The 22,840-nt window shown below is 43.8% G+C and overlaps 2 protein-coding genes across 14 annotated transcripts in view; both read right to left on the bottom strand.

The window, feature by feature from the left end:
- Positions 1–995: 995 nt before the first annotated feature.
- akap11 (A kinase (PRKA) anchor protein 11) lies at positions 996–16,981 on the bottom strand. Of its 6 annotated transcripts, none has more exons than XM_028991551.1 (12): positions 16,873–16,981; positions 14,994–15,098; positions 14,578–14,691; positions 12,483–12,536; positions 12,244–12,375; positions 11,706–11,961; positions 7,364–11,609; positions 7,056–7,211; positions 5,414–5,500; positions 4,569–4,615; positions 3,924–4,111; positions 996–3,633 (listed from the first exon to the last, which is right to left on the bottom strand). In XM_028991551.1, exons 2-12 carry the CDS (start codon positions 15,054–15,056, stop codon positions 3,469–3,471), a joined length of 5,508 nt encoding a protein of 1,835 aa, XP_028847384.1. In that variant the 5' UTR covers positions 15,057–15,098; positions 16,873–16,981; the 3' UTR covers positions 996–3,468. The 6 variants fall into 6 exon arrangements, with proteins under 6 accessions (XP_028847384.1, XP_028847386.1, XP_028847387.1 ...); XM_028991553.1 differs by having other exon boundaries at positions 5,414–5,497; XM_028991554.1 differs by having other exon boundaries at positions 7,364–11,606.
- A 2,754-nt stretch (positions 16,982–19,735) lies between these two features.
- Positions 19,736–22,840, bottom strand: part of dgkh (diacylglycerol kinase, eta) — a 43,857-nt gene continuing 40,752 nt past the window's right edge. For 6 of the 8 annotated variants that reach the window (XM_028990947.1, XM_028990944.1, XM_028990946.1 and 3 more), the window contains 2 exons: positions 22,228–22,358; positions 19,736–20,762 (listed from right to left, as the gene is read on the bottom strand). In XM_028990947.1, the coding sequence (XP_028846780.1) occupies positions 20,676–20,762; positions 22,228–22,358 (218 nt within the window). In that variant the 3' untranslated portion in view covers positions 19,736–20,675. The remainder of the gene's footprint in view (positions 20,763–22,227; positions 22,359–22,840) is intronic. The other 2 variants (XM_028990945.1, XM_028990951.1) reach the window with 1 other exon arrangement.

Below are 22,840 nucleotides of genomic sequence, written 5' to 3'. Positions count from 1 at the left end.
GCGACGGGAGATTCCAGTCCAGGACCAAGCCTGCATGATGCAAGACCACACCAGGCGGGATGGGACGGTGAAGCAGAGGGCCTAATGAGTCCAATGGGCCCCGGCTTGTGTCGGCTGCACAATGTCGAATTCCGACACTTTTACAGCTGGGAGGGTCATCTGTAACGTGCAACGTTGCTGAATGCCCCCCCTCCGCGCGAATCACTACAGGCATTAATGATCTGACTGTTTGAAGTGCGGCTTTGATTCGCCCCCCCCCCCCCTCCTTCTGCAGCGCATGCCACCCTCTCACATTCCTCAGCCCCTGTATCACTCCTAAGCCTGCAATTATCTCTCTTTTATCACTGACAGACAAGCGCCCGTATTGAATAAAGCACACAGGGCCGCCTGTTGATGGGACTGTAGCTATGCGAACGGGCCGAAACCATGAGCTCAGCGGCACACGACTGAAGATGGGCCGTCGCGCCTTTTTCCATTCGCTCAGGTCCAAGGTGCCCCCATCCTTTTGCTGGGTTTTTTTTCACGGGCGTGGTGCCCATGAGCAGAATGGGGTTTTGTGCTTCAAGATTAAGGCCTCGTCCGGCGATGACTGCTGAACACTAGTCAGTACACTGAAATCATGCAGACGTACAAATTCCCCCGTCAACATAAATATGACAGAGGGATCCAGGCTAGCCACTGAGGTTTGTAATAATCCATTTCCATTTTCCAAAATGTTTTGGAACGAATATCGTACATTTCCTGATACATTACAAGTATCAGCTCCCAAAAGCCTAAGCCATCAAGATATCAGAGTAATTTATGGTGTGGTTATTGTAAAGTGCTTCCTGGAGCCGTGGGCCTGAATAAAAGGCCCAGAGGCATTTAAATCTATTTCACAGGTGAGTTAATTCATCTATAAAGCGCTAAAGTAAAGACCCCGTTTAAACAGAGACCTTGCATTCTGTGTATTTGTGTGAAAAATAAATCAATAAAAACTGCACGACACACAAAAAGACATGAAAAAGCTTTATTTGTCTTTACCCACAGCTTTAACAATGGCAAATGTAGTGCTTTCACCTTCAAGCCTGCAATGTGTAAACTATTTAACAATATAAACTAAAAAGGACAAGTAGTGTACTCAACTGTTATAACTTATACCTAACATAAATAATTAAATACTTTATTTGGCAAGATTATACAAGTAAGCAGGGACCACAAAAAAAAAAAAAAAAGAAATACAGTTTATACCTTATTTCACCTGCTACAGCACGATATAGAATGAGTAACACTGCACAATTAACAAAATATTCATCTTCTAACTATGGAGTGGAATCTGCGAGAAATACACATTCACCGTTGTACAGCACAGCGTAGTGACGGGCCTTCTGAGGAGTCCAGGAATGTAGAAAAAAAGTGACAGTTTTACAACACATACAGGAATAACTGCATGTAGGGTCGAGTCTCTCTCAGTCATAGCGGTTTCCATTGTCGGTCCACATTTCTGTACAATCGGCAACACTTCAAGTACTCTATACCTGCTAAAATATCTCCTTCAAGGGATAAGCCTAATATAGAAAAAGGAAAAACACTGTGCATTTCATAGATCCTTCAAATGTATCCAAAAAAAAAAATGTAGCTCCAAAAAAAAAAAAAAAAAAAAAAAATACTCCATTACATGGAGTAGCTTGCCTATAGTCAGCATGAACGGCTGTCACTCACGAAATGACATCGATGCTGCGCCTTGACCACTGGCCCTAAAGCCATGCAGGCAGAGTGACGGGCGAACGTGGACCTGCAGACGGCAGGGACAGGATATCTACCACGCAGGCCGACAACGTCAACAGCAGCGCGAGGGGCCGCGCCGCGCTCACAACGGATTATAAATACAACTTGCAATATACAGAAATGTCATCTTAACAAGGAATAACAGAAAAGATCTTATATCCTAACAGGTGCCTTGAAATGACCGGCGATTTAAGACAACAAAGCAGTCATTAATTTTAAATGTGCGTGCCAGGGATGAAGAGCTGCAATACACTTCAAATTCACTCGAATGCATGGGCAGAAATAGGAAGAAGGCTTGATGAACGAGGCTTCCTTCATTCTAACAATCAGCTTCATTGTCTCATCATTTAGCAGCTTATGCAAAACAAATTTCAATATATATATATATTTACATCTTTTTTTTTTTATTGTAAAAAATAAAAATTTCGTTCATTTTAACACTTTTTTTTTTGTCTTTTTCAATAGCAGATATATATAAATTACCCTATGTTTTGACACCCAAAATGTCACTACAGTGCGTTGCTAGAACAAAAGTAAAGGGAAAAGCTGGAGGGCTATTCATCTTTCAGAGGTTTAAAATGATTTCCTACATGGGATCACTACTAGTGACAGAAGCGGTTTTAAACTTGTTTCAAAACTGGCACTCATGCCCGAGGAATTCCAGGGGTGTGAATGGAACGACAAACCGCATGTATTTTTATCCGAATATTCTTGCCAGACTGAAGGGAGTAGGCAGGGTAATTGAGTAACGGTAGTGGCGCGTTAATTTCGCCGTAGCGCGCGTTCCCTTATGAATAATTCCGCCGCGGAACGTGTCGGGGTCAGCGGTGCTGTGTTTGGCTGGTCGATTAACAAGTGGAAGATGGGTACTGAGGTGGCTTCCCTGACCAAAAAAAACACTTTTCTTGGTCCAGATGTGCGTGTTTACCTCACTCTCTCTCTCTGGTGCTGGGTGTGCGAGCAAAAAAAAAAAAAAAAAAAAAAAAAAAAAACACACAGAGGTGGGTGTGAGTGAATCACACCGATGGTGCGCTAACTAACATATTAAACAAATAGTGGCACAGCGACGGGCGGGGAGTATTTTTTTCGATCCGGCATGCAAGACCCTACACACACGCGAACACTCTCGCACGCTCTACGTCTCTCATTAAAACACACACAGACACACACTGAGCAGGAACTACGTCAGCTGCTTCTATGGCGCCCCCAGGTGGTGCGTCGGCAGTTCACAAGACACGACTATGTCTCTGCTTTTGGCAAGTATGCCGGGCATCACCTTAAACAGACGAGAGCAGAGAGTCTAAGATGGAGGCCTGCTTGTGGGTTTACGAAAATGTGTGGTTAGGATGCAGAAGTCTGTATGTTGCTTTAGTTTTTCTGAGAAGAGGGAATGGTGAATAATGTTGTAACAGGAAATGTAGTTCTTTGTGCACTTCCTATAGCTCAACTCTTGCAACATGCCGGTTTACGCTACATTTAACATTCGAATTTGGCACTGTGTCCCTGACAACACAGTATTTATTTAACAACTCTGTTACAGCCAGGTTAAAATACAGGGTTCCATCGCTGCCATTTCTAGGAAAGTTCCATCCACATTGCACCAATCGACTTAAGATAAGGCTTTAAAACGCTAACAGACAGCACAGAAAATTATGTGACACTCTACTGGTGGGGTGTGTGTGTGCGTGTGTGTCTGTGAAGTTAAATGTGGTCAAGAAGCCACTGAAACAGGGATTTGTGGCTGCGCCTCCTTGCTCCCAGCTCCTGCTCCTCAGTCTGCACCTCCTCGCAATACCTGAGCAGCACCTGGAGGAGATCTCCCACCCTCCACTCCCTCTCCCGCACTCGCTGCACAATGGCTGGAAGCTGCAAAACACAGACAAATGCACAGGTTAGATTATTTTAAATGATGAAAGCCATAAACCGACTATATTATTAGCCAATGTAATCGCGTATCTAAAATCTGTGGGTGCATATGTACATCACCAGTTACATGAACCATAACCATATTTTAATGAAATAATGCATGGAGAAACTCAAAATCTGGTTTTAAAGTTCATATAATAATAATAATTATATAAGCATCCAGTTGATATTATATAAGCAGGGTATTCTTGTTATAACATAGAATGTCCAGCCCTAGTTGAAGATGGAACCTGCTGAAGCTCCCGGTTGCTGTGTGGTCCCAGCAGGATGACTGGCAGCTCAGCGATGGACGCAGCGAGCCACTGCAGCACGGTCCTGAGCTGGGGGTCCAGGGCCGGCTCCTTCAGGTCCGTGTTGAGCACCAGCAGCACCCTCTCTGCATGCACCTGGGCCCTGTCCACACGCACCAACCCCGCCACTGCAAACGCACAAAAATACAGCCTGGGTGTGCCGCCCCCGCCACAAATCACGGCCGTCAAACCCTGACAAAGTCTGCTCTCATATGAAACGTGAAAACGCACACGGCAAAAACACCGCACACATCATCCTCATCACAATTCATACATTCTAGATCAGCGAGCCCACAACGTGGGGTTCCCACGCTCTCGGGGCTGACTGGGCGAGACACGCGGCTAAGACAGAAACCATCAGCAGACACACTGGGAGCTGCCCTGACAGTCTGGAGAGACAAAAGGAAACAAGTGTGGCTTTACAAGGGGGGTGGCAAATTCCCCTCGGACAAGCTTGGCCCCTTCTAACATCCTATATGGCTCGCCAAAAGCGACTGGGACTTTAACTTCATGACTTTATGAGTAAACAAACCAAAAAAAAAAAAAAAAAACACACAACACAATGAAATATCAGTTCTTCGTTACCACATGACTCTTCCTTGGCCTCCGGCTCTTTCTCCTCTGTGCAGTCGCTGCAATGAGGAATAGCACTAATGTAACAGATCATCACAACATAACAGAAGATCTGCCAAAAAGCACAGAAAAGAATATACAGGAACATCTAAACTGAAGTCAAATTAAAAATCAGCTAATTGTAATTTATTAGCAGATGGGGTAGAAAAAAGGGGGGGTAAGAGTGTTCCTGTGCTAACTGTATCTGTCCCCAACAAATCATTTCCCCATTTTTGTGCCTTAAGAGTAAACAACCATTCTTTTCTGCTGGTAATAAAGTTGGGACGTACTGACTGAACCAAAGGAAACAATATTTCATGCTCATCAAACTGTCCGTTGTACTGGTAATTTAAAATCACCAGGCATTTAATGAAATGAATTATATCAATGATGCATGTTGCCATTTTCATGTTTTCTCTTTGGTGAACAATGACTTTTGAAAGCTGGGGACAGGACATCCTTTGTCACTCCTTCATGTGGTTCATGATGATGACAGATTAGTGAGAATGTGAATCAAACTGTGACATGATGCCATCAGTGAAAGCACAGCATGCTTCAACACGGCACACAGTGATACGAAATGTGTCCTCTATGTCAGCAGCGGGCAGTGTGTGGGGATGCACCAAAATTAACAAAAACAAAAACACTCGATATATTGCAGGACATAATAAATCACTGCATTAATGGAATACAGTATTGGTGTTTTAACATGTTACTCTGTACATAAACCATACTGTTTTACTGTGCTTATTGTTAGAAAACCCGTTTCAGCACTTCTACTGAATTGTACAGTAATGATCATGTTGCTCTTGACCGACCTGTCAGAAGGTGAGAAGGAGAGATGCTCGTCATAAACATCTCCTTCAAGGCCCAGGCTGCTCCAGCTACTGCTATTCCCATTGCTGCTGGTGGAGAGAAGAGGGTCATCAGAAACCCGTATAAAAACGCGGTCTTCTTTAAAATGAAGCCTATTGCTGCAATGCACTGTGGGTAAGGAACAAACATTTTTAGGGCTTCCTTATGTTAGTGTGCAAGTTCAACATTCTTATTGGTTTGTAATACAGAGTGAACCTCTAATGTCAGCTTCTGTTCATTTTCGAAAGACTGTCTGCAGCGGAGCCCTTGCAAACCACACCTTCAGAAAATATTTTCATACCTTCCAAAGATTTCCAAAATATCCAGTTGCTTATACATTCTTGTTTTTGGAATCTTGAGAGCAAAAAAAAAAAAAAACCCTCAATGTTTACCAAATCTGCTTCCATAGTGATACGTGTTTGTGCCAAAAAGGAAAAGAACTCCCACGCTTAAAGGCTGGGAGGGCAGTCACCTTGTTCAATAAAAACTAAATCCAGACAGAAAAAACACCCAATTGCACCTGAAGAGGGGAAGACTCGCAGAGAGAAGCATTGAAGTAAACAGATTTAATAGAAATAATAAAAAGTTACTGAATTTAATAAGTGTTTTGCTCCATCCACAGCTACAATCTAGAACCATTTCTGCTGAACTAATCTTATAAACACATTATAAAGGTTCAAAGGATCAAACTAGAATGTTTGTTCATCTTATATCCTCTCACATCAACACCGTGGTGAAAAAGGCCCGGCAGCATCTCTACCACCTCAGACGCCTGAGAGACTTCAGACTGCCCTCCAAGGTGCTCAGGAACTTCTACTCCTGCACCATAGAGAGCATCCTGACGGGAAATATCTCAACCTGGTTCGGGAACAGCACCATGAAGGACAGGCGAGCCCTACAGAGGGTGGTCATCTGTACCAAGATCCAAGTGGTGCTGGACCAGGACCAGCATGATAGTGAAGGACCTCAGCCACCCCAACAATGGACTCTTCTCTCTGCTGCGATCAGGGAAGCGCTTCCGCTCCCTGAAGGCAATCACAGAGAGAATGAGGAGGAGCTTCTTCCTGCTGGTTATACGAGCTCTCAATCACAACACTACTACACAGGACAGAACTCTAACTCACATATGGAACATTTGCACATCTACACGCCACTACAAATATTTATAGTCATCTGCACAGATTCACTTAGCACATTTGCACATTTTCAATATACTAAAAATATTTCCTACTCGTTACATATAATTTATGTTAAAAAAAAAAAAAACTAATTTGTTTATATTTGCATATTTGTAATACTTGAATATTTGTAATATTGAAGTCAACAGCAGTCGCACAAGCATTTCACTGCATATCCTACAGTGTATGACTGTGTACGTGACAAATAAAATTGGAATATTAATGTGTTATTAACTTTACTAATGCTAAAAAGTGATCTTGTCTAGTTACTCAATATGGTCCTAATATGGACTTACTTTGGAAAGGGACTACAAGAAGCAAACAAGGAAGAACTTCCTTGACATCAGGGTCTGAAGTTTTGTCCCTGCGTGGAGATGCAAGCACCAGGAAGTGAACTACTGTGATGGGTACATGGGTTTCCCAGTACCTGTCACTCAGGTGGAGAAAGCTGCTGCTCTCATCGGGATGATCATCTTCGAAACTCAGGTTAGACCAGCTGCCCAGACAGTCCTCTCCAACGCTCAGACTAAGCTGCTGGCTTATAGGTGATTCGGCCACTGCCGCGCCGTCTTTCCCAGGGGAGCTACAGCAATGTCACAACATGCGGTGTCACTGCTGGGCAGTCACCAATTTTACATCCGAAATTACAACAAGAACACGACTCCCCTTCAACAACAACAAGGGACAAAAACACAGGAGGAGGCAAATATCGAAACCACCACCTAGCAGTTTTACCTCAGACCGATGGGTTGCCCGACGTTGGACAAAGCGGACGTCATGATGTCTGTGGTGAGGCTCTCCGCAAAGCTTGCGCCATCATGGCCGATTCCACTGTCTGCGTTCAGGCTGGTACTGCTCAGTTCCTTCTTTGCTTTCTCGATTGCGGTTGACGCCATTTCCTCAACAAACACTGCCCTCTTATCCAGATCGATTTGGATCCAGGGAATGTCAAGTCCAGTGGACGGATCGGGTTGCTGCTTCTTCCGCTTCTGCAGCCCCTGGAAGCGATGCAGACCAGATTTCCCACAAAATGGGCATTCCCCGACCCCACAGTAGCAGCAAGCTTTGTGTGCCAGTTTTTCTGCGTAAGAATTCCTTTCTGAAGACCTGTGGCCCGCTGTCTGAGTGCCATCAGATCCCAGGGTCATCTCTAAGGTGTCGTCAACGATCTTCTTGGCGTAGTGCTCGATCACATGCATTACGCCGCTGTCGTAGCTACCATCATTTAAGCTGCTAGTGCTGTGATATTGTCTGCTCTTCTCCGTGATGGGTAAGACGGAACAGGAAAACGAGGACTTGACGAGATTCTCAGCCATGTCCTCAACCTTGCATTTCTTATACAGACAGGAGTCGGTGAGTGACTTCGGCAGCCGCACTGTAGATGCTCGGAGCTTCCTTGTGACATCGCACGTGATGTTGAAGGCCAAGGATTCTGCAAAGTTCACGAGCTCTATGTGTTGCTTTTTGCTCACATTTTCACAATCGTCACAGGGACACGGGGGAACGTCTGCAGGGGTCTCTTTACCACCGGAATGCATGGAAGGGCACGTCTGTGACGCGGACACTCTACAGATACCACGGGTGCCATCATGGTGCAAATGCCTAGAGGAGTAAAGCCTCAATGGTGACTTCTGTTTAACCTTACGTGACGCATGGACCAGCCCAGATTTTATAGATCTGTATGCCAGCTGACCAGCATACTGGTCTAGAATGAGTTCCCGGTTTCCTCCTTCTCTCTTCAGAACTTTGATGAGGTACCCAGCAAATTCATCAGTGACGCTCTCACAGCTGGGGTACTCGGATGACAAGCCAGCGGAACTACTGCTCCGGGGGTTTAGAACAGTCGTCAGCACATGACTTGACCACTGGTCAGCCAAGTTGCTCAACCTTGAGTCTTTGTCATCGCCACGCTTTGTGGCTTTGTGACGACAGCGGCTTGAGATCATGATCTTTTTAACGTCACTGATGACTTCTCCTGCAATTTCACCAGCATACATCCACAAGGAGTTGAGCGTCTGCTCGGAGAACTTTGTACTGTGAACAGATATCACATCTTTGGTGTCCCGCCCGTTCAGCTTTTTCCGCCCATCCACATCACAGCTTAGCACATCCATCTCAGTCGCCATGGAAACAATATGGCAAGCCAAGCGCTCAGCATAGAGGAGAGCTCCTTTTTCAGTCATTTTGTCTTCCGACTGGCATCCTTCCCTCTCTGTTTGGGATTGGGAATCTTCTTGGTCCTCATCCACATCCTCATCGCTGTCTGCCTCTTCAGACAAGGACCTCATGAGTTTCAGCATGAAGTCCTCCTTCTCAGAGTCCGAGCCTTTTTCTGTCTCGCCAGACACTGGCTGATTATGTGGAGTTGGAGGGGGTGTTGCAGGGGAGAATTCCTTGGCCAGCTTGCCTTTGAGCTTCTTGGAAAACTGCTTGATTTGTTTTTCACTGGAGACTTCAGAAGCTTGTTGTGGGGTGGACGGTGGTGTGCTGGGGGTTGCAGTGAATTTCCTTGAAGAGTTGTTGGTCGTTTCTTCTGGAACCACTTTCCTGCCTATACGGCTTGCAACTTCAAATGTTGGCACCTCCAGAGTGTCTTTTGTTGTGACCGAGTGTACATCTGTGACTGCTGTGCTGCTTGGATTCTGAGTTCTACTCTGGTCGTATGTTACTCTTCGCTGGGTCTTTGGCCCAGCACTTATTGGAAAGATTGAGTTAGTATCAGGGAAGTTTGCTTTGTTAATGCTGGGGAAATATTTATGAGCTACAACTGAATCACTAGAATCAGTGCTCTGTTGCGTTGCGTTGGGAGATTTTGACTGAGTCTCTGAAGCCATTTCCTGACTTGCTGGCAGACGGCCGCCAATAGTCTTGCTCAGAAAGTCAGCACAGTCTTCCACTTTTTTCTTCACTTTAGAAGCATTGACAAGATCAATGGCTTCACCCATTATCATGTCAACCATATTACTAGAAATATTGTGGAAATGGGTCCTTCCAGATGGAGGATCCATGGAAAATTGGTCACGTTGTCCAGGATCACTTGCACCACACGCAACCTGTTGTGAGTCAGTCTGTGTTGCGGCAGGAGTGCCTGAAGTCAACACAGATGTTCCGTCAGTGCACATGCTTCTTCTGGGGCTGGTCTGAAATGTGTGGCTAATACTGGTCTTACACCTACATGTTTCCTCTGAAGTCTGCAGATGAGAAATGGCTTTTCCTGCCACTGGCACAGGGACACAACTAGCCATCCCTGACACACAAAACAAAGCTTTTTTAACAGTGCATCCATCCTGTACTTGATCACAATCTTCTCCAGCTATCTGTAATCCCATGTAGTTGCCAGAGGCATTGCAAGTTTTTGTGGTCTGGGACTTGTTGTCAGAACTGACGTAGCAGATGTTGTCCAAAGATACACTTATGGCTGCTTGGGTGGTAAACGTTACTTCCGCTTGAGACAGCTCTATAAATGCCTCCTGTAGCACAGATTCGGAGAGGTCTGAAGCATAGGAGGAAAACACTTCCTCTTCCTGTTCAAATGACCAGCTGGTTTGAGTCAAAGGTGTGGAGGGATGTGAGAACTGGCAAACCTCCATTATCCCTTCAAAGACCAGTTCTTCAGCCAAATCAGCAGCAAATCTGGCCACCGTGTTGTTGAAAATTTGTTTTTTCACAAAGAGGAATTCCTTTAGAGCCCCAGATACTGCTTCTCCAACAAGAAAGTTCGCCAGGCCGTTAATGGCACGTTCTTTTAACACATATGCATGCTGCATGCCTATCTCATGAAAGGCCATTTGAAACACTGAAGAGGTGAGCCTAGCAGCTAAATGGCAAAGTGTAGTGGTGCAGGAGGAGACTCCTTTTTGTAAATCTCTTAAGGCACTGACAATGCTCATTTCAACGAGATCTGTCGCAAACCTTTGAAGTCCATCTTTGAAGGACTGGGATTTATGCTGAGTTTTGGCAATGGTGACAGTCCCTTGAATGTCAGCCAGCTTCATCAGATGCCCACTAGTGTTTGTAAACTCTTTGTGGCACACACAGCTCAGGTTTTTATTCAGGTTCATGTCAACCGGAGAGGAGTAGCCACACACAGAGCCCAGAATCTGCTTGGATAGGTTATTGGCAAAATCAGAGTACGTCTTGTACAGAGAGCAGAGATCATGTGGCTTGCGCAACTCTGAGCTGTCCCCGTCTGGTTTCCAAAAATACTCTAGGGCACCACCGTCTGCCAGTGGGCTGAAAGCAGATGATCGTACTGGACTGAAGAGGCCGCCACTCTCCTCGCAAGAAGTTCTCACTGGCCGAGGAGAATCTGGAACATCTGACTGACCCCCATATGGGGAACCTGGCTTGAGTGGTGTGGGTTTTTTAATGTTGGCTGGTAGAATGGGCTGGTCAAACTTGTGGGGATTCATTGATAAAGTTGAGCTGCCTCTGGACACATATTTTGATCCAGAGTCTTCTGAAAGCTTCTTCTTTAGAGTTTGCCCAGTCAAGGACTTATCTTTAGGTGCCTTGATTGCAGCCTCAGGGGTTTGGTCCAAGTCATCAAACTGATCAAAGCTGTCAAAAAACTCACTAACCTCTGAGTCAGAGTCTTCTACACCATCCTTAAGGATTGGGATCTTGGGAATATCAAGCTTTGCTTTAAGACTCTTCTGATAGCCAACTTCGTCCAAGAAAATTATTGGACTGGGACTGGAACAGTCGGATTCCTCAGACTCAGTGAGAGAGTTGGCAGTGACTCGACCTTTAGGTGAAGTAGGTGCTCCACCAGGCTTGTAGGTACTCCACTGGCTCTCAGCATCTGAAGACCATGCTGATGATCTCTGGACAGAGACGGATACGTTTGGTGAGGGTTTCTGCTTACTTGCAGACTTCCTAGGGTAAGTGCTAACAATGATGCGAGAGCTTGAAAGATCCTTGCGGTGCAGGGGAACAGTTTGGGAGGCAACATCACGCTGGTTACGCTGGCTATAAGCTGCTGCCAAAAAAAAAAAAAAAAAAAAAGCCTTCAGTATTCAATATAGTTTTCATATTTTCAAAAAGTCAAAAGGTCGGGTCAAGACTTGTTACATACATTTACAATCTCCAGTCTCCTCCTCTTCAAGGTGTTCAAAAGCAGTGACAAAGTCCTCCTCAATGGAGGAGACGGACTGGTTGGTGTCATCATCCTCAGCCTGGCATGCCTCAGACACTCCCCTCTGTAGGGACTGGAGTTCCAGTGCATATCTGATTCCTGCTACATAGCGGGTAAGCAGCCCCAGTATGGTACTAACACTGATCTGTGGAATATGGCTTTGCCTCAGTATACACATGGCTTTTGAACTGCTTGTCTGAAAAGAAAATACAAATAGGCGTGTCAGTGAACAATACTTACATTTTATGATAATGCTTCATTGCATTGTGATCGCAAGCCGACAGAAAGGCCGCGCTTCAAATGAATGGAAGATTTACCAGAAAAAAATAAATATATTTCATTGTGGAGAGAGAAAATCTATGCAAGGCTTTGCAGACAAAACAACCGGCTTGTAGTTTAAGACGCTGTTCAGAGACAGAACAAAAAACATGCCACACAACAACAAAAACAGACAAAAAAAAATGTGTTTTATCAATACCTGGGAAATACTGTCTTTCCTCTCAAGTAGCTTCTTGGAGTCTTTGAGAAGCAACATCTCTTCATTCTTGAGGCTATGTACATGTAGGGATCTAAGCAATTCCACCAAGTCACTAGGGCATGATGGATGTGTCTGTGTTAAAATAAGAACATGTGCATTTCAATGTGCATTCATAACTGACTGTTCATTCCATGGCTGTTAAGATGTGCATTAAAGAACCGTTGCACACTGCAGCTCACCTGTAGTGTAAAATCCTCCCCTTCGGCGTAACTGGGCAAACTTACAAAATGCAGCTAGTGAGGAAGAATAAGGAAGGAAGGGAAGAAACGATAGAAGTCATGAATCAAATCCCATGCAAGCTATTTGATCATATTGGCATGTTCATGATATTGTTCTTCTGTTCATGTTAACATTATAAAAAGGTAGTGAAAGTCCAAAATGATTTATTCAGACAGCACCTGCCAAAAACACAAGCCTTGTAAAGATAATGACCATTTACTGCCTGCAGTAACACAGGAAACCACACATTGTTCTTCAGGTTCAACCATTGTTCTGTCACAGCAAGTTTGATTTTACGTGCTACGTTTTTTTTTTTTTCTCGAGTTAGAAGGTCATGAATCGCTGGCTTCACCCGAATGAACCAAACCAATTCTCCAACATTTGTTTGATATATTTGGTACAAGTACACAATCGTATTATGAAGTATCTTTTGCTACCCTCTAAGGCAATATTTCACCATGCTAGTGTGACTGGCTGGGCTCCATGATGAATGCATGTACGCATAGAAGTATCCTCAACTCGTATAAAAAGCCTCTGGAGACGCATTTGTGACTGAAGAGGTACAAAGTAAAACAAGGCAGCCAGCATAACATGTCTCGCTGGAGATGTGGTGGCCGCCCATAAAGACAGATGGGTAACTGGAGTGTGGGAGGCCAGGGGCTCTTATTCTACAACATTTTCTTAGTGAAAATACCTCTTTGTATAAAGTGGTAGTAGCCTAGTGGGTAACACAGTCGCCTATGAACCAGAAGACCCAGGTTCAAATCCCACTTACTACCATCGTGTCCCTGAGCAAGACACTTAACCCTAAGTCCCTGATTGTAAGTCGGTCTGGATAAGGGCGTCTGATAAATTCTGTAAATGTTAAAATGTTAAATGTTAACATTTTCTTAGTGAGAACAGTTGCATATGTTGCCATAAAAACTTTTTTTTTGGTCAATTTATGAAAAGGCAAAAATCCTGAATAAAAGACAATTTAAGAATTCCTTTTCTAAAAAGAGATGTCGAGAAATTGCCAAGTGATGTTTACAGGGAGGGGGTGTGGCCTTTGCCTTCCCAGGAAGAACACAACATGATTCCCCCTCACAAAGGGTTATAAGGTTATTCGACCTCATAAATGCTAACAGGCTAACCTGAAAGTGCAAAATGTGAGCATCCAAAATTGCGATGGCTACCAGGAAATAAGTCACAGGCACCAGGAATATCAGCTGTGAGCACATCGGTGGACAGAATCTTCCAGCAAGAAGAAAACCTGCAACGACGTTTCAACACAAACAGCCAGACTGCGAGACACAGCCTTGACTCCTGCTGATATCGCCACCGGGCTGTAATAAACGTCAACGTAAACCTTCCGTATCCAGTTACTGCAGTGATGTGCGTGATTCATGTTCGGGGTGTCGTCATGCGCACATGAATCACGCACATGCATGTTTCTCAAAGGTTCACGTAGCTCACTTAGGCTCAGCTTCAGATTTATGTTGCCCTGCCCGCAATTACGTCAATTTGTGAACACGGGCCGGCCCTGTTTTATCGTAAATTTACGAAACGGCACACGGGGTCAACCCAACGGCTTGCGCCATGAACACCGGCTGCCCCAGTTTCACGAGTCCGTGACATATTTTGGAAAAAATTAAATGCTCTTGTTATGTTCTCTAAGGCGCAGCGGTATGTACCGCGTTCCAGCGGCTCAGCAGAGTCCAGGCTGAAGTCACAATCCTACTCTTAGAAGAACCGAAAGGTTTACATACAGAAGATGCCTTCCCGTGTCCAGGAATCTCACACATTTCCACGACTCTTCAGTTACTCCACGTTTTAAACGTTGTAGTTGTAAACATAGAAAAACTTTTCCAGAACTTTATATGATTTTCATATTCCATGACTTTTCCAGGTTTTAATGACCGCAGGAACCCTGCTTATCCAACATGTATAAATAAATAAATAAACTGTGGAAACTGTGGCGTTATGTAGCGAGTTATTAAAGTGAAGAGTTGTTAAGTAATGAATAAAGTGTGAACTAGGTCAGCTGAAGTGTGCAATGGCTTCACGATTTCATACCTCTGCAAGGTAATGCAGGTCTCTGGTGGGCTGCAGCTCCAGCAGCACGCTACTCAGCTCCTTCCTGTTCTTCAGCAGGCTCTTCGCACACACAGCCGAGCTTTCGCGCACAATCTACACACATGACACACACACACACACACACAGGAACACACACACACCAAGCTCGAACTTCACTTACGCTCGGTCAGGTTGCTACAGAGAAATTGTCCCTAGACTATTTGTACGAAATGGCACTATTATCTAGATGGGAGGCAAGTGTGGGAGAGAGTTTGAGACACAAAGAACAGAACAGAGAGAATTAGGTCTGCCGGGTCCTGCACAATGGGGTTTGCCTTACACGAAGCATGCAAACAAGCTGCAAAGAGTCAGAAAGGGCCGAAAAAAAGCAGTGAAAGAAAGGTGAAAGAAGACACCTCTTTCCTGATGGAGGCGCGATTCTTCAGGGGGATCCCTCTTATCCTGGCACAGGCATCCATGGCAATGGCAGGACGGGGCGGAGAGCCTCACCGGTCACTCGCCTTTGGTGCAAAGAAAAATTGGACTATTTAGGAGCGTGTTGCGGATCAGCTCTTTCTGGTTGGAGAGGGTCCGAAAAGTCCTGTGAACATAAAGCAGGTCTTCTGCACTCGGACTAACTTATCAAGTTAGTAAAACCAAATAGTAAAAAAAAAAAAAATGTCTGAATGTGCATCGACTGAATTATCATTATGATTATAAAAAAAATATATAAAACATTCAACATACAGCAACATTTCAGCAGTAGGACAAAAAAAAAAATAAACCACGATTCCACAGTCAGAGCCAACAACATTGCACGCTGTCCTGTAAGAATTACGCTGTTCGTCAGATGGATATTTGCCCCTGCCGCCGTTCTGAAACTAGCCTTGTGAAACTTCATCCGGGTGGAAATGAGCATCTCTGGGTCTGACACATGCGGACCGCTTGAAGCTTTCGCAAGCGGAGACGTTGCCCAGCGTGCACGGACAGCGCTGCGAGGCGCGTGACTGACGCGCAAAGTGCACTTAATACTGAGCCACTCGCCAAGGGGCTGATTTTAATCGCACGCGTCCAAAGTGAGATCGAGGTAAACGTAGGTCGATGAGGATAATCGAGATATACAGGTAGATCGGGGGGGAAATTAAAAATTAAAGCTGCGTAACCAGATCGCACCCGAGGCGGCCGGAGACATGCAGGGGCACACGAGTATCAGGTCACAGTTTCCTGTAGTTGAGGCATAGAAAGGCTCTGATGGGGAAAGGAAAAAAAAAAAAAAAAACATTTTAGGTCACGAAACAGACACGGCGGCTTCACACAATGACGGACCAGTTTATCAAGTTTGTTCAAATATCGCTTCATTTCACAAATCTGTCAGCTCCCAAACGATGACCACTTTTCTGAGCGAATGTGCAGAAACGCGGTGGACCGAGGGTAAAAGGAGGGCCGGGCCGCGGCTCCCCTGAATAAGGATCCTGCTGCCGCCACATTCCGCATCCGAACAGGCCCACGGCGAGCGGATGCTCCAGCACATCCGGCTGGCGCCGCGCCAACGCCGGACTTGAACGACTTTGCGAGCAAACAGGAGATGAATGTTAAAAAGTCGGCCTTCTAAGCAGCTTACCAGATGACGGCCAGGCCGTGGTTCTTATCTGGGCACATGCTGGCGTAGATTTATGGTGCATGATCATACGGATTAAAACATTTCTAATGTGTTGTGGAAACCATCCTTTAATACATACATATACATACACACACACACACACACACACACACACACACACACACATATATATATATATATATATATACACACACACATATATAGCTAGATAGATATAGATAGATGTATATGTATCAAGTCCATACTGACCACTGCTTTGCTCTGACTCTCTTCGATACAGGCCTCAGCCTAATATTACCACATATTAGACATGTTTCTTGCACATGACACAAAATGATGGCAAAATGACGCGAATGCTGCGGACTGTGCTGGATCACCCCGAGCCGCCCCGCCGGACCGCCGGTTTCCACGCCACGTCGCCGTCGCCGCTGCGGAGGACGACCCGGGCGACTCTTCACGATAAGAGCGCTTTGCGGGGCTCGAACGACGCCGCGGTGCTCTCGGGGCCTGCTGCCGTCGCCCCGCACGCACCAGGCTAACGGGGCTGACAGGCTAGCACGGCCGCGTCAGGCTAGCCGGACACCTCGGGGGTGACAGCGGCAGCTGCGCGTCGCGCTTCGCCCGTTTCACAGCAAGGAGGCCGGCTGGCGAGAGGGACGAGGCGCCGTGCTCACCTTTCACCGCTGCAGACGCGCGAAAAGATGCCCGCCGCTGCCTCCGCTTGTCACTTCATCCTCGGAAAACAACGCGCAGGCCGAAGCAATCGATCCCGGAAGGAGTCGCTCGCCTGCTGGAACGCAGAGTCGACGATCGGGGTTCGAATTTGGCCCATTTTTGCTCCCAATTCGCCAATTTCCCCTAATCATAAAAAAACGAAGTGGACAAACCGTGTGAAATAGATATCAATCAATTGTGTGAACATAGTATCACACAAAACCACCAGGAATTATGAATATTGTTTTAATATTTTTTTACGAATTAATCAGTTTCGCAAATGTACAGTCTTTTTTTATTTAACACCCTTCTGTACTTTGTTCAAAAGTTAAAATGTGAAGCTGTTGGTCACCAAATCATTCCTTAATCATTCCTTTTCTATCGTAAAGATATATTTTATTTATGGGTGGATGAGGGTTGGAATCATTTGGAGTTAATTTACCTGATACAGCACATCTGATGGAAAGTATTTGATGATCCAGAAAAGGGTTGAAAATTATTTAACGTTCCAGCTACCAATACGAAAGTTAAAACAATTATGAGATTTAGGAGATTTAATAGCATGAATCATGTTTATCTTCTTAAATGCTTTGGGAAATTACTTATTTATTTGTTCCATCTTATCACATGTAAAAGCAACTTTTATGACATATTATAAATGATAATGAAAGGCAAAAGACGGTTAGTATGCATTCAGTTTTATTGAAGAAGGAAGATATTAACCAGTGACCTTTTTTAAGGCACCTGACATTGTACAACAAAACCATGTATTTAATCAGTATACAAAAATACACATCTCGGTGACTTCCATATTTGTAATAAATAGTTACCCATGCATTCTACGATAAAAAGGCACAATAAACAGTCACTCAGTAGTCATAAAATTACCAACTACTTTACCAAAAATTATCCAGATATCAATACAAGTGACAACTGCAACATTATATTCCAATGGTGAAACACATACACTTCTGTTGTTTAAACTTAGTCAATAAATATGCAAATATCATATATACCTATACATATGTAGTCTTAAAAATTAACCTGTGCCATTGTAAACATAATGTAAACAAATTAAAAACTCACTTTTCACTTAACGTGTTTGAAATCATGTCATAGATATTAGGTTATTCGGTTATAAAGTGTTCCTCACATGGATTGGATTTGTTAAAAAAAAAAACAGGCAGTTTACAGCTATTTTACACACCTTCAAATATTTAGCACAAGCCTTCTCTTGCCTGGGCTCTAGTCAGAAAACTCCTCAAATGTTCCACCAGAACTTTTACTAAGAGATAGATAGTTTTTTGAAAGGAAGACTGAAACTGGGGATTAAAACATTTGGGACATTAGCCATCCAATTATGGTGATTCTGATCACATGACTTCTATATTTCAGATGAGGCTCGTAAACAGAAAATTATTATAGTCCAGTTTTTTTTTTAATAGTCCAAGGGTTTTCTGGATAGATACTTCATGAGCGAAACGTAAATGTACCACGTGACAGGGATCGTCGATATTTTATGCATAAATCTAGATTGCACTTTGTGGCCAAACAGCTATAACAACACACACAATCCACTCATACGTTTTTGTTTTTTTTTCGGTTAGACTGAAATACTAAGGTTGGCTCTTTGGTTATGGTTACAGCTACAACATTTTCAAAAATCAATGAACGTGACTTTTTCCTCATTTGGGCTGAAGAGTAAGTATATTTCACAGTAGCTTTATTTCTACTACAATAAATGTTTATTATCTGTAATAAAACACATTCAAAAATGTACGTCTTGTACATTTTTAGGAAATATGCACTGGTCAGCATGGAAGGCAGGATAAAAACCTGAGCTTTGCCCCCCAAGTACACATTAATTTGAAAGACAATCGTATGTATTATCTGTTAATATTAGATCGATACATATGGTTACATGGTTGGGCCTTATTCACAAACGGCATGGGTGCACAGCTTTTTGGGATAAACTTGTACACCTCTAGGGCATTTATAGGCGGGTCCTGGTCTCTCGCTTTCAGAAATTATAAAGGAGTGACACCCTCTGGTGGGTCAATAAAACGTCACATGAAATAGCCACACAGTGTGTGCAGCAGATGAGCATGATCTGACTCTGATTAAATCCAAAGGAGGCACCAAGGCAGCGCTGCACATTTCACCATCCAGACATTCTGCCCAAGATCCTGGAAGCACAGTGAATCAAGACAGTTTGCTATTGGAAGAGTTTTGAATCAGGAGAGAACTGAAAGCAGGAATGCATGAGCGGCTGTTAAGTTTTACTATGGAGGAACATCACGCCAGGGAGCTTCATAGTTAGAAGAACAGTATCAAAGTAAATACAATATTGCACCGTCATTAGAATAGAACAGTATTTAAATGCAATTAATAAACCACACTGGCATTATGGTGCACTACACACAATCAAATGTGTATGTTGTTAATATTGTATTAGCAATCTAAAATGCACTTTAACTATAAGTACACTGTGTATACACACGCACACACACACACACTCAATAATAAGTATAAGCATACCCTGTAATGCCAACAACTTAACAGTTTTAAAGAAAAATGGCTGTCCTATGTAGAAATAATGTATTCCTCCTGCAACATCGCTCTTCTACCTGGATGAATATCTATATCTTGTTTTAGCTATAACGTTCTTATAAATTAACGACCAGAGGATTGGAGGGTGGTGCGGAATCGCAAGCAGTGAAATTCCCTTTGGCCAAGTCACAGAAAAACTGTGGGAACCATTAAGTGGTTCAACCCTGACCCCATATCATATAGTACTACCTACACCATGATCATTAATATTTATATTTACCTAATTTCTAAGGAATTAACAATACCATTAACAATTTTATTCCTTTAAGGTTCTTTCTAAAACACTCAATTAAAATGGTTTTGATAAGGAATGTTGGCTACATCTGAAACATTCACTTTGGTAATGATCTCACTGTAACCAAAAAACTGAAATACTAAACTTGGTTTTAATCACCAGATTTGACCAATAAAGCACATCATACAATTCATATGGCACGTCAGATGGACTCTAACAAAGAACCATGCAGACGAATAGAGAAATTAGAAAAGATATCGACCAAAGGGATGCCTCAGTAGTAACAAATGACTTCATACTAAATTCATATAAAACTTGTTCAAGTGTTATTTTTGTACATAGAAACCAGGACGCTATATCATGCAGTAAAATAGATATCCAACTGAAGCAAGCATACCATGCTGTGTGTTTTTACCTCTCTCGACCTTGCCTAGGCTGTAACTCTTTCACCTTTAACCCCCCCGTCCCATGTAAACAGTGCCGTCGAATGCAGAGTAATGCTGACACATCCCAGCCCCTTTCCTCCTGCCACCATCGACCACAAGGCAGAGAGTTAATGAGCAATTGTCACAAAACCCCACAGTGAACATTTATGGAAGTCCTGTTTTGCTACTTCATCCCCCCCCCCCCCTTTTTTTTTGTGAGCAGGCATTGCCTTTTTGAAACGACAAAAAGTTGCATACCGGATTGTGCCATGACTGCAGGGTGTAAAAAACAACTACAACTTTCTCCAAAAGACCTTTGCGGAAACCCGCTTCACATTTTGGCACCTCTATTCTTGCAAAGACAAAGACACGCTACTGCTGACCACTGAACAAGGAGGGAAAGCAATCCCAGCTGACCAAGCTCAACCAAAGACAGTAGCTCGGCATTTCCACTCGGGCCGCTGCCGGAGCTCTCCTGCGGCCTCCATCCTGCTCACAGGTCCACCAGGGAACTTTTGGCCAGATCTTTAGTTCCCTGGAGAATTCTCTTCATATGACCCACCTTCGATATCCCCAGATCCTGCAGGGAGGGGGAAAAAAAAAAAGAAGACTTGGAGTGTAACTATCATTTGATAGTTGCTGCTTCATGTTCCCGCACAAATTAAGGCCATCTTTTCCCCCTCAATAAATGTCGGGAAAAATCCTTAAGGAGAAAGTTAATTTCACACAGTCACAGAACGATCATAAAACACCTTCATTTTACAATGATTTGCATCTAAAATTATATGAACCTGCTTGTGTGTGTGTGTATACTTACAGTATCATTCAAAAGTGTATTGCCCTTTAGAAATCTCCTTGTTTTTAAAATAACAGCTGGAAGCTGGATGAACAGAATACCTGTAGCTATAAATGTAGAGAGGCCAATTATCAATCGCTTCTCCTATCTTAATACGGCTGAAAGAGCAATGATTAAAAAGAGAAATAAAACTGACCTTCCACAGACTAGCAGATATGGGTTTGATTATATAATGTCAATTTCTTGTTCATTTCTAATTAAAACTGAATTTCAAACATCAAAACAAGGACATTTCTAAACAAGCCTTGCTTTATTTGCTGAATTGTTTCTATTAATTGGGGGGGTTAAACATTACTTGTGATGGGAAATGTCTAAATCATGACACTTACTATGATTAAGTAAGTGTCAGTTCAATGATTACTATGATTAAGTAAGTCTCATTACAATCAGGCACAGTGCAAGGTGTGTGTCTCTCTACAACTGATCATTTGTCAATTTAATCAAAACTCTGACCACTTGGGTGCATGAGGGTGGGGGCACAACTCTGTCCAGTTGGTTCGGTCAGGCTGGATTAAATGGTGAAAACTGAACAAGTGCTGGCACGTATGGGGATATTGTCAAAACACATTATACCTGAAAGCCACTAGATAAATATTTTCAAATTTATATATATAAAATTTCAATGTTGGTGCATTACACAGTTGTGAATACTGTATTTTGACAATTATGTAGCTGTAAGCTGTAAAAAATGGAGTATGACATCAAGTGACATCCAAGGCAGGGTTACCCACACACACACACACACACACACACACACACACACACACACACTCAAACATATGAATACACTGCACCCATATACAGCATGAATACAGTTCTGGTGCCTAAACACTCAATCCCTTATCTGTAATGTCTATCTACTTTACAGACGTGCCTCACAACATGCTTTGTGTGCATTTCTCTATCTTCCTTGTCTCTCTCGCATCTGTCCCCCGATTTCTTGGAAAAATAAACCCGCCACTTGTGCACAGGTGGTACCATAGGGGCCACAGGAGGTTAGTAGGTACATAATGTAAGGCTCAGAGGTTCCAAAACAACACTTGCACAGAGGAAGCCAAGCAGAGCGGTGCAGCACACAGTAGCAGACAGGGGTCAGACAGAAAGAGGGAGCGAGAGAGAGAGAGAGTGAGAGATTTTTTTGGTGTATCTGAGGGACATAGTGAGGCACAAAGCATTTTGTTGGATATACCTTGAGGTCTCTCCTCTCCAGGTGAAGGAGCTCAGAGCCGCGGATGTCATGGCGGACGAAGGTGTCTTTGTACTCCCCCAAGCTGAGCTGCTCCAGCCAGGCGGCCACCTCCTCCGTGCCCCACCTCTGAACTACACAAGTCAAGAGCGAGAAGCCCCCTTCAGTTTCCAGCCCCCTCAGACGCATGACACAAGCAAAGAGGATCAGGCCAAAGATAAATAAGAAAAAAGAAAAAAAAATCACATACACATAAAGAAGAAAGGAAAAAATTGAACACTGAGAAGGACAGAGAAGTGGCGGCAGCAGCTGGCAAAGAGAGGGTTAAAGAAGGTTCGATTGGTAGAGGGCTCTGGTCACGGGCAGTTTCCAGAGGATCTGGGCATGCAGGTTAAAACAGTGGGGCATCCATCATCCATTCAGAGCCAAGACAGCAGATAGGAGGAGAAGGGAGGCTGAATCCTGTGCCACTCATGCCTGAGTCCGTCCCTACGGTGCCGCCCACCCATCCTGCCCCACCCAAACCCTGACATCCGACCCAAAACCCATCCAAACAATGAGACTGTTTCCTCTGTCAAGTCAAAATAAATTGAGACCAAGACACATGTTGGGATGA

The sequence above is a fragment of the Denticeps clupeoides genome, chromosome 9, assembly GCF_900700375.1.
Source record: "Denticeps clupeoides chromosome 9, fDenClu1.1, whole genome shotgun sequence".
NCBI classification, from domain to species: Eukaryota; Metazoa; Chordata; class Actinopteri; order Clupeiformes; family Denticipitidae; genus Denticeps; species Denticeps clupeoides.
Note: the sequence above shows the minus strand (reverse complement) of the source record. Positions and strands in the feature narration are given on the sequence as shown.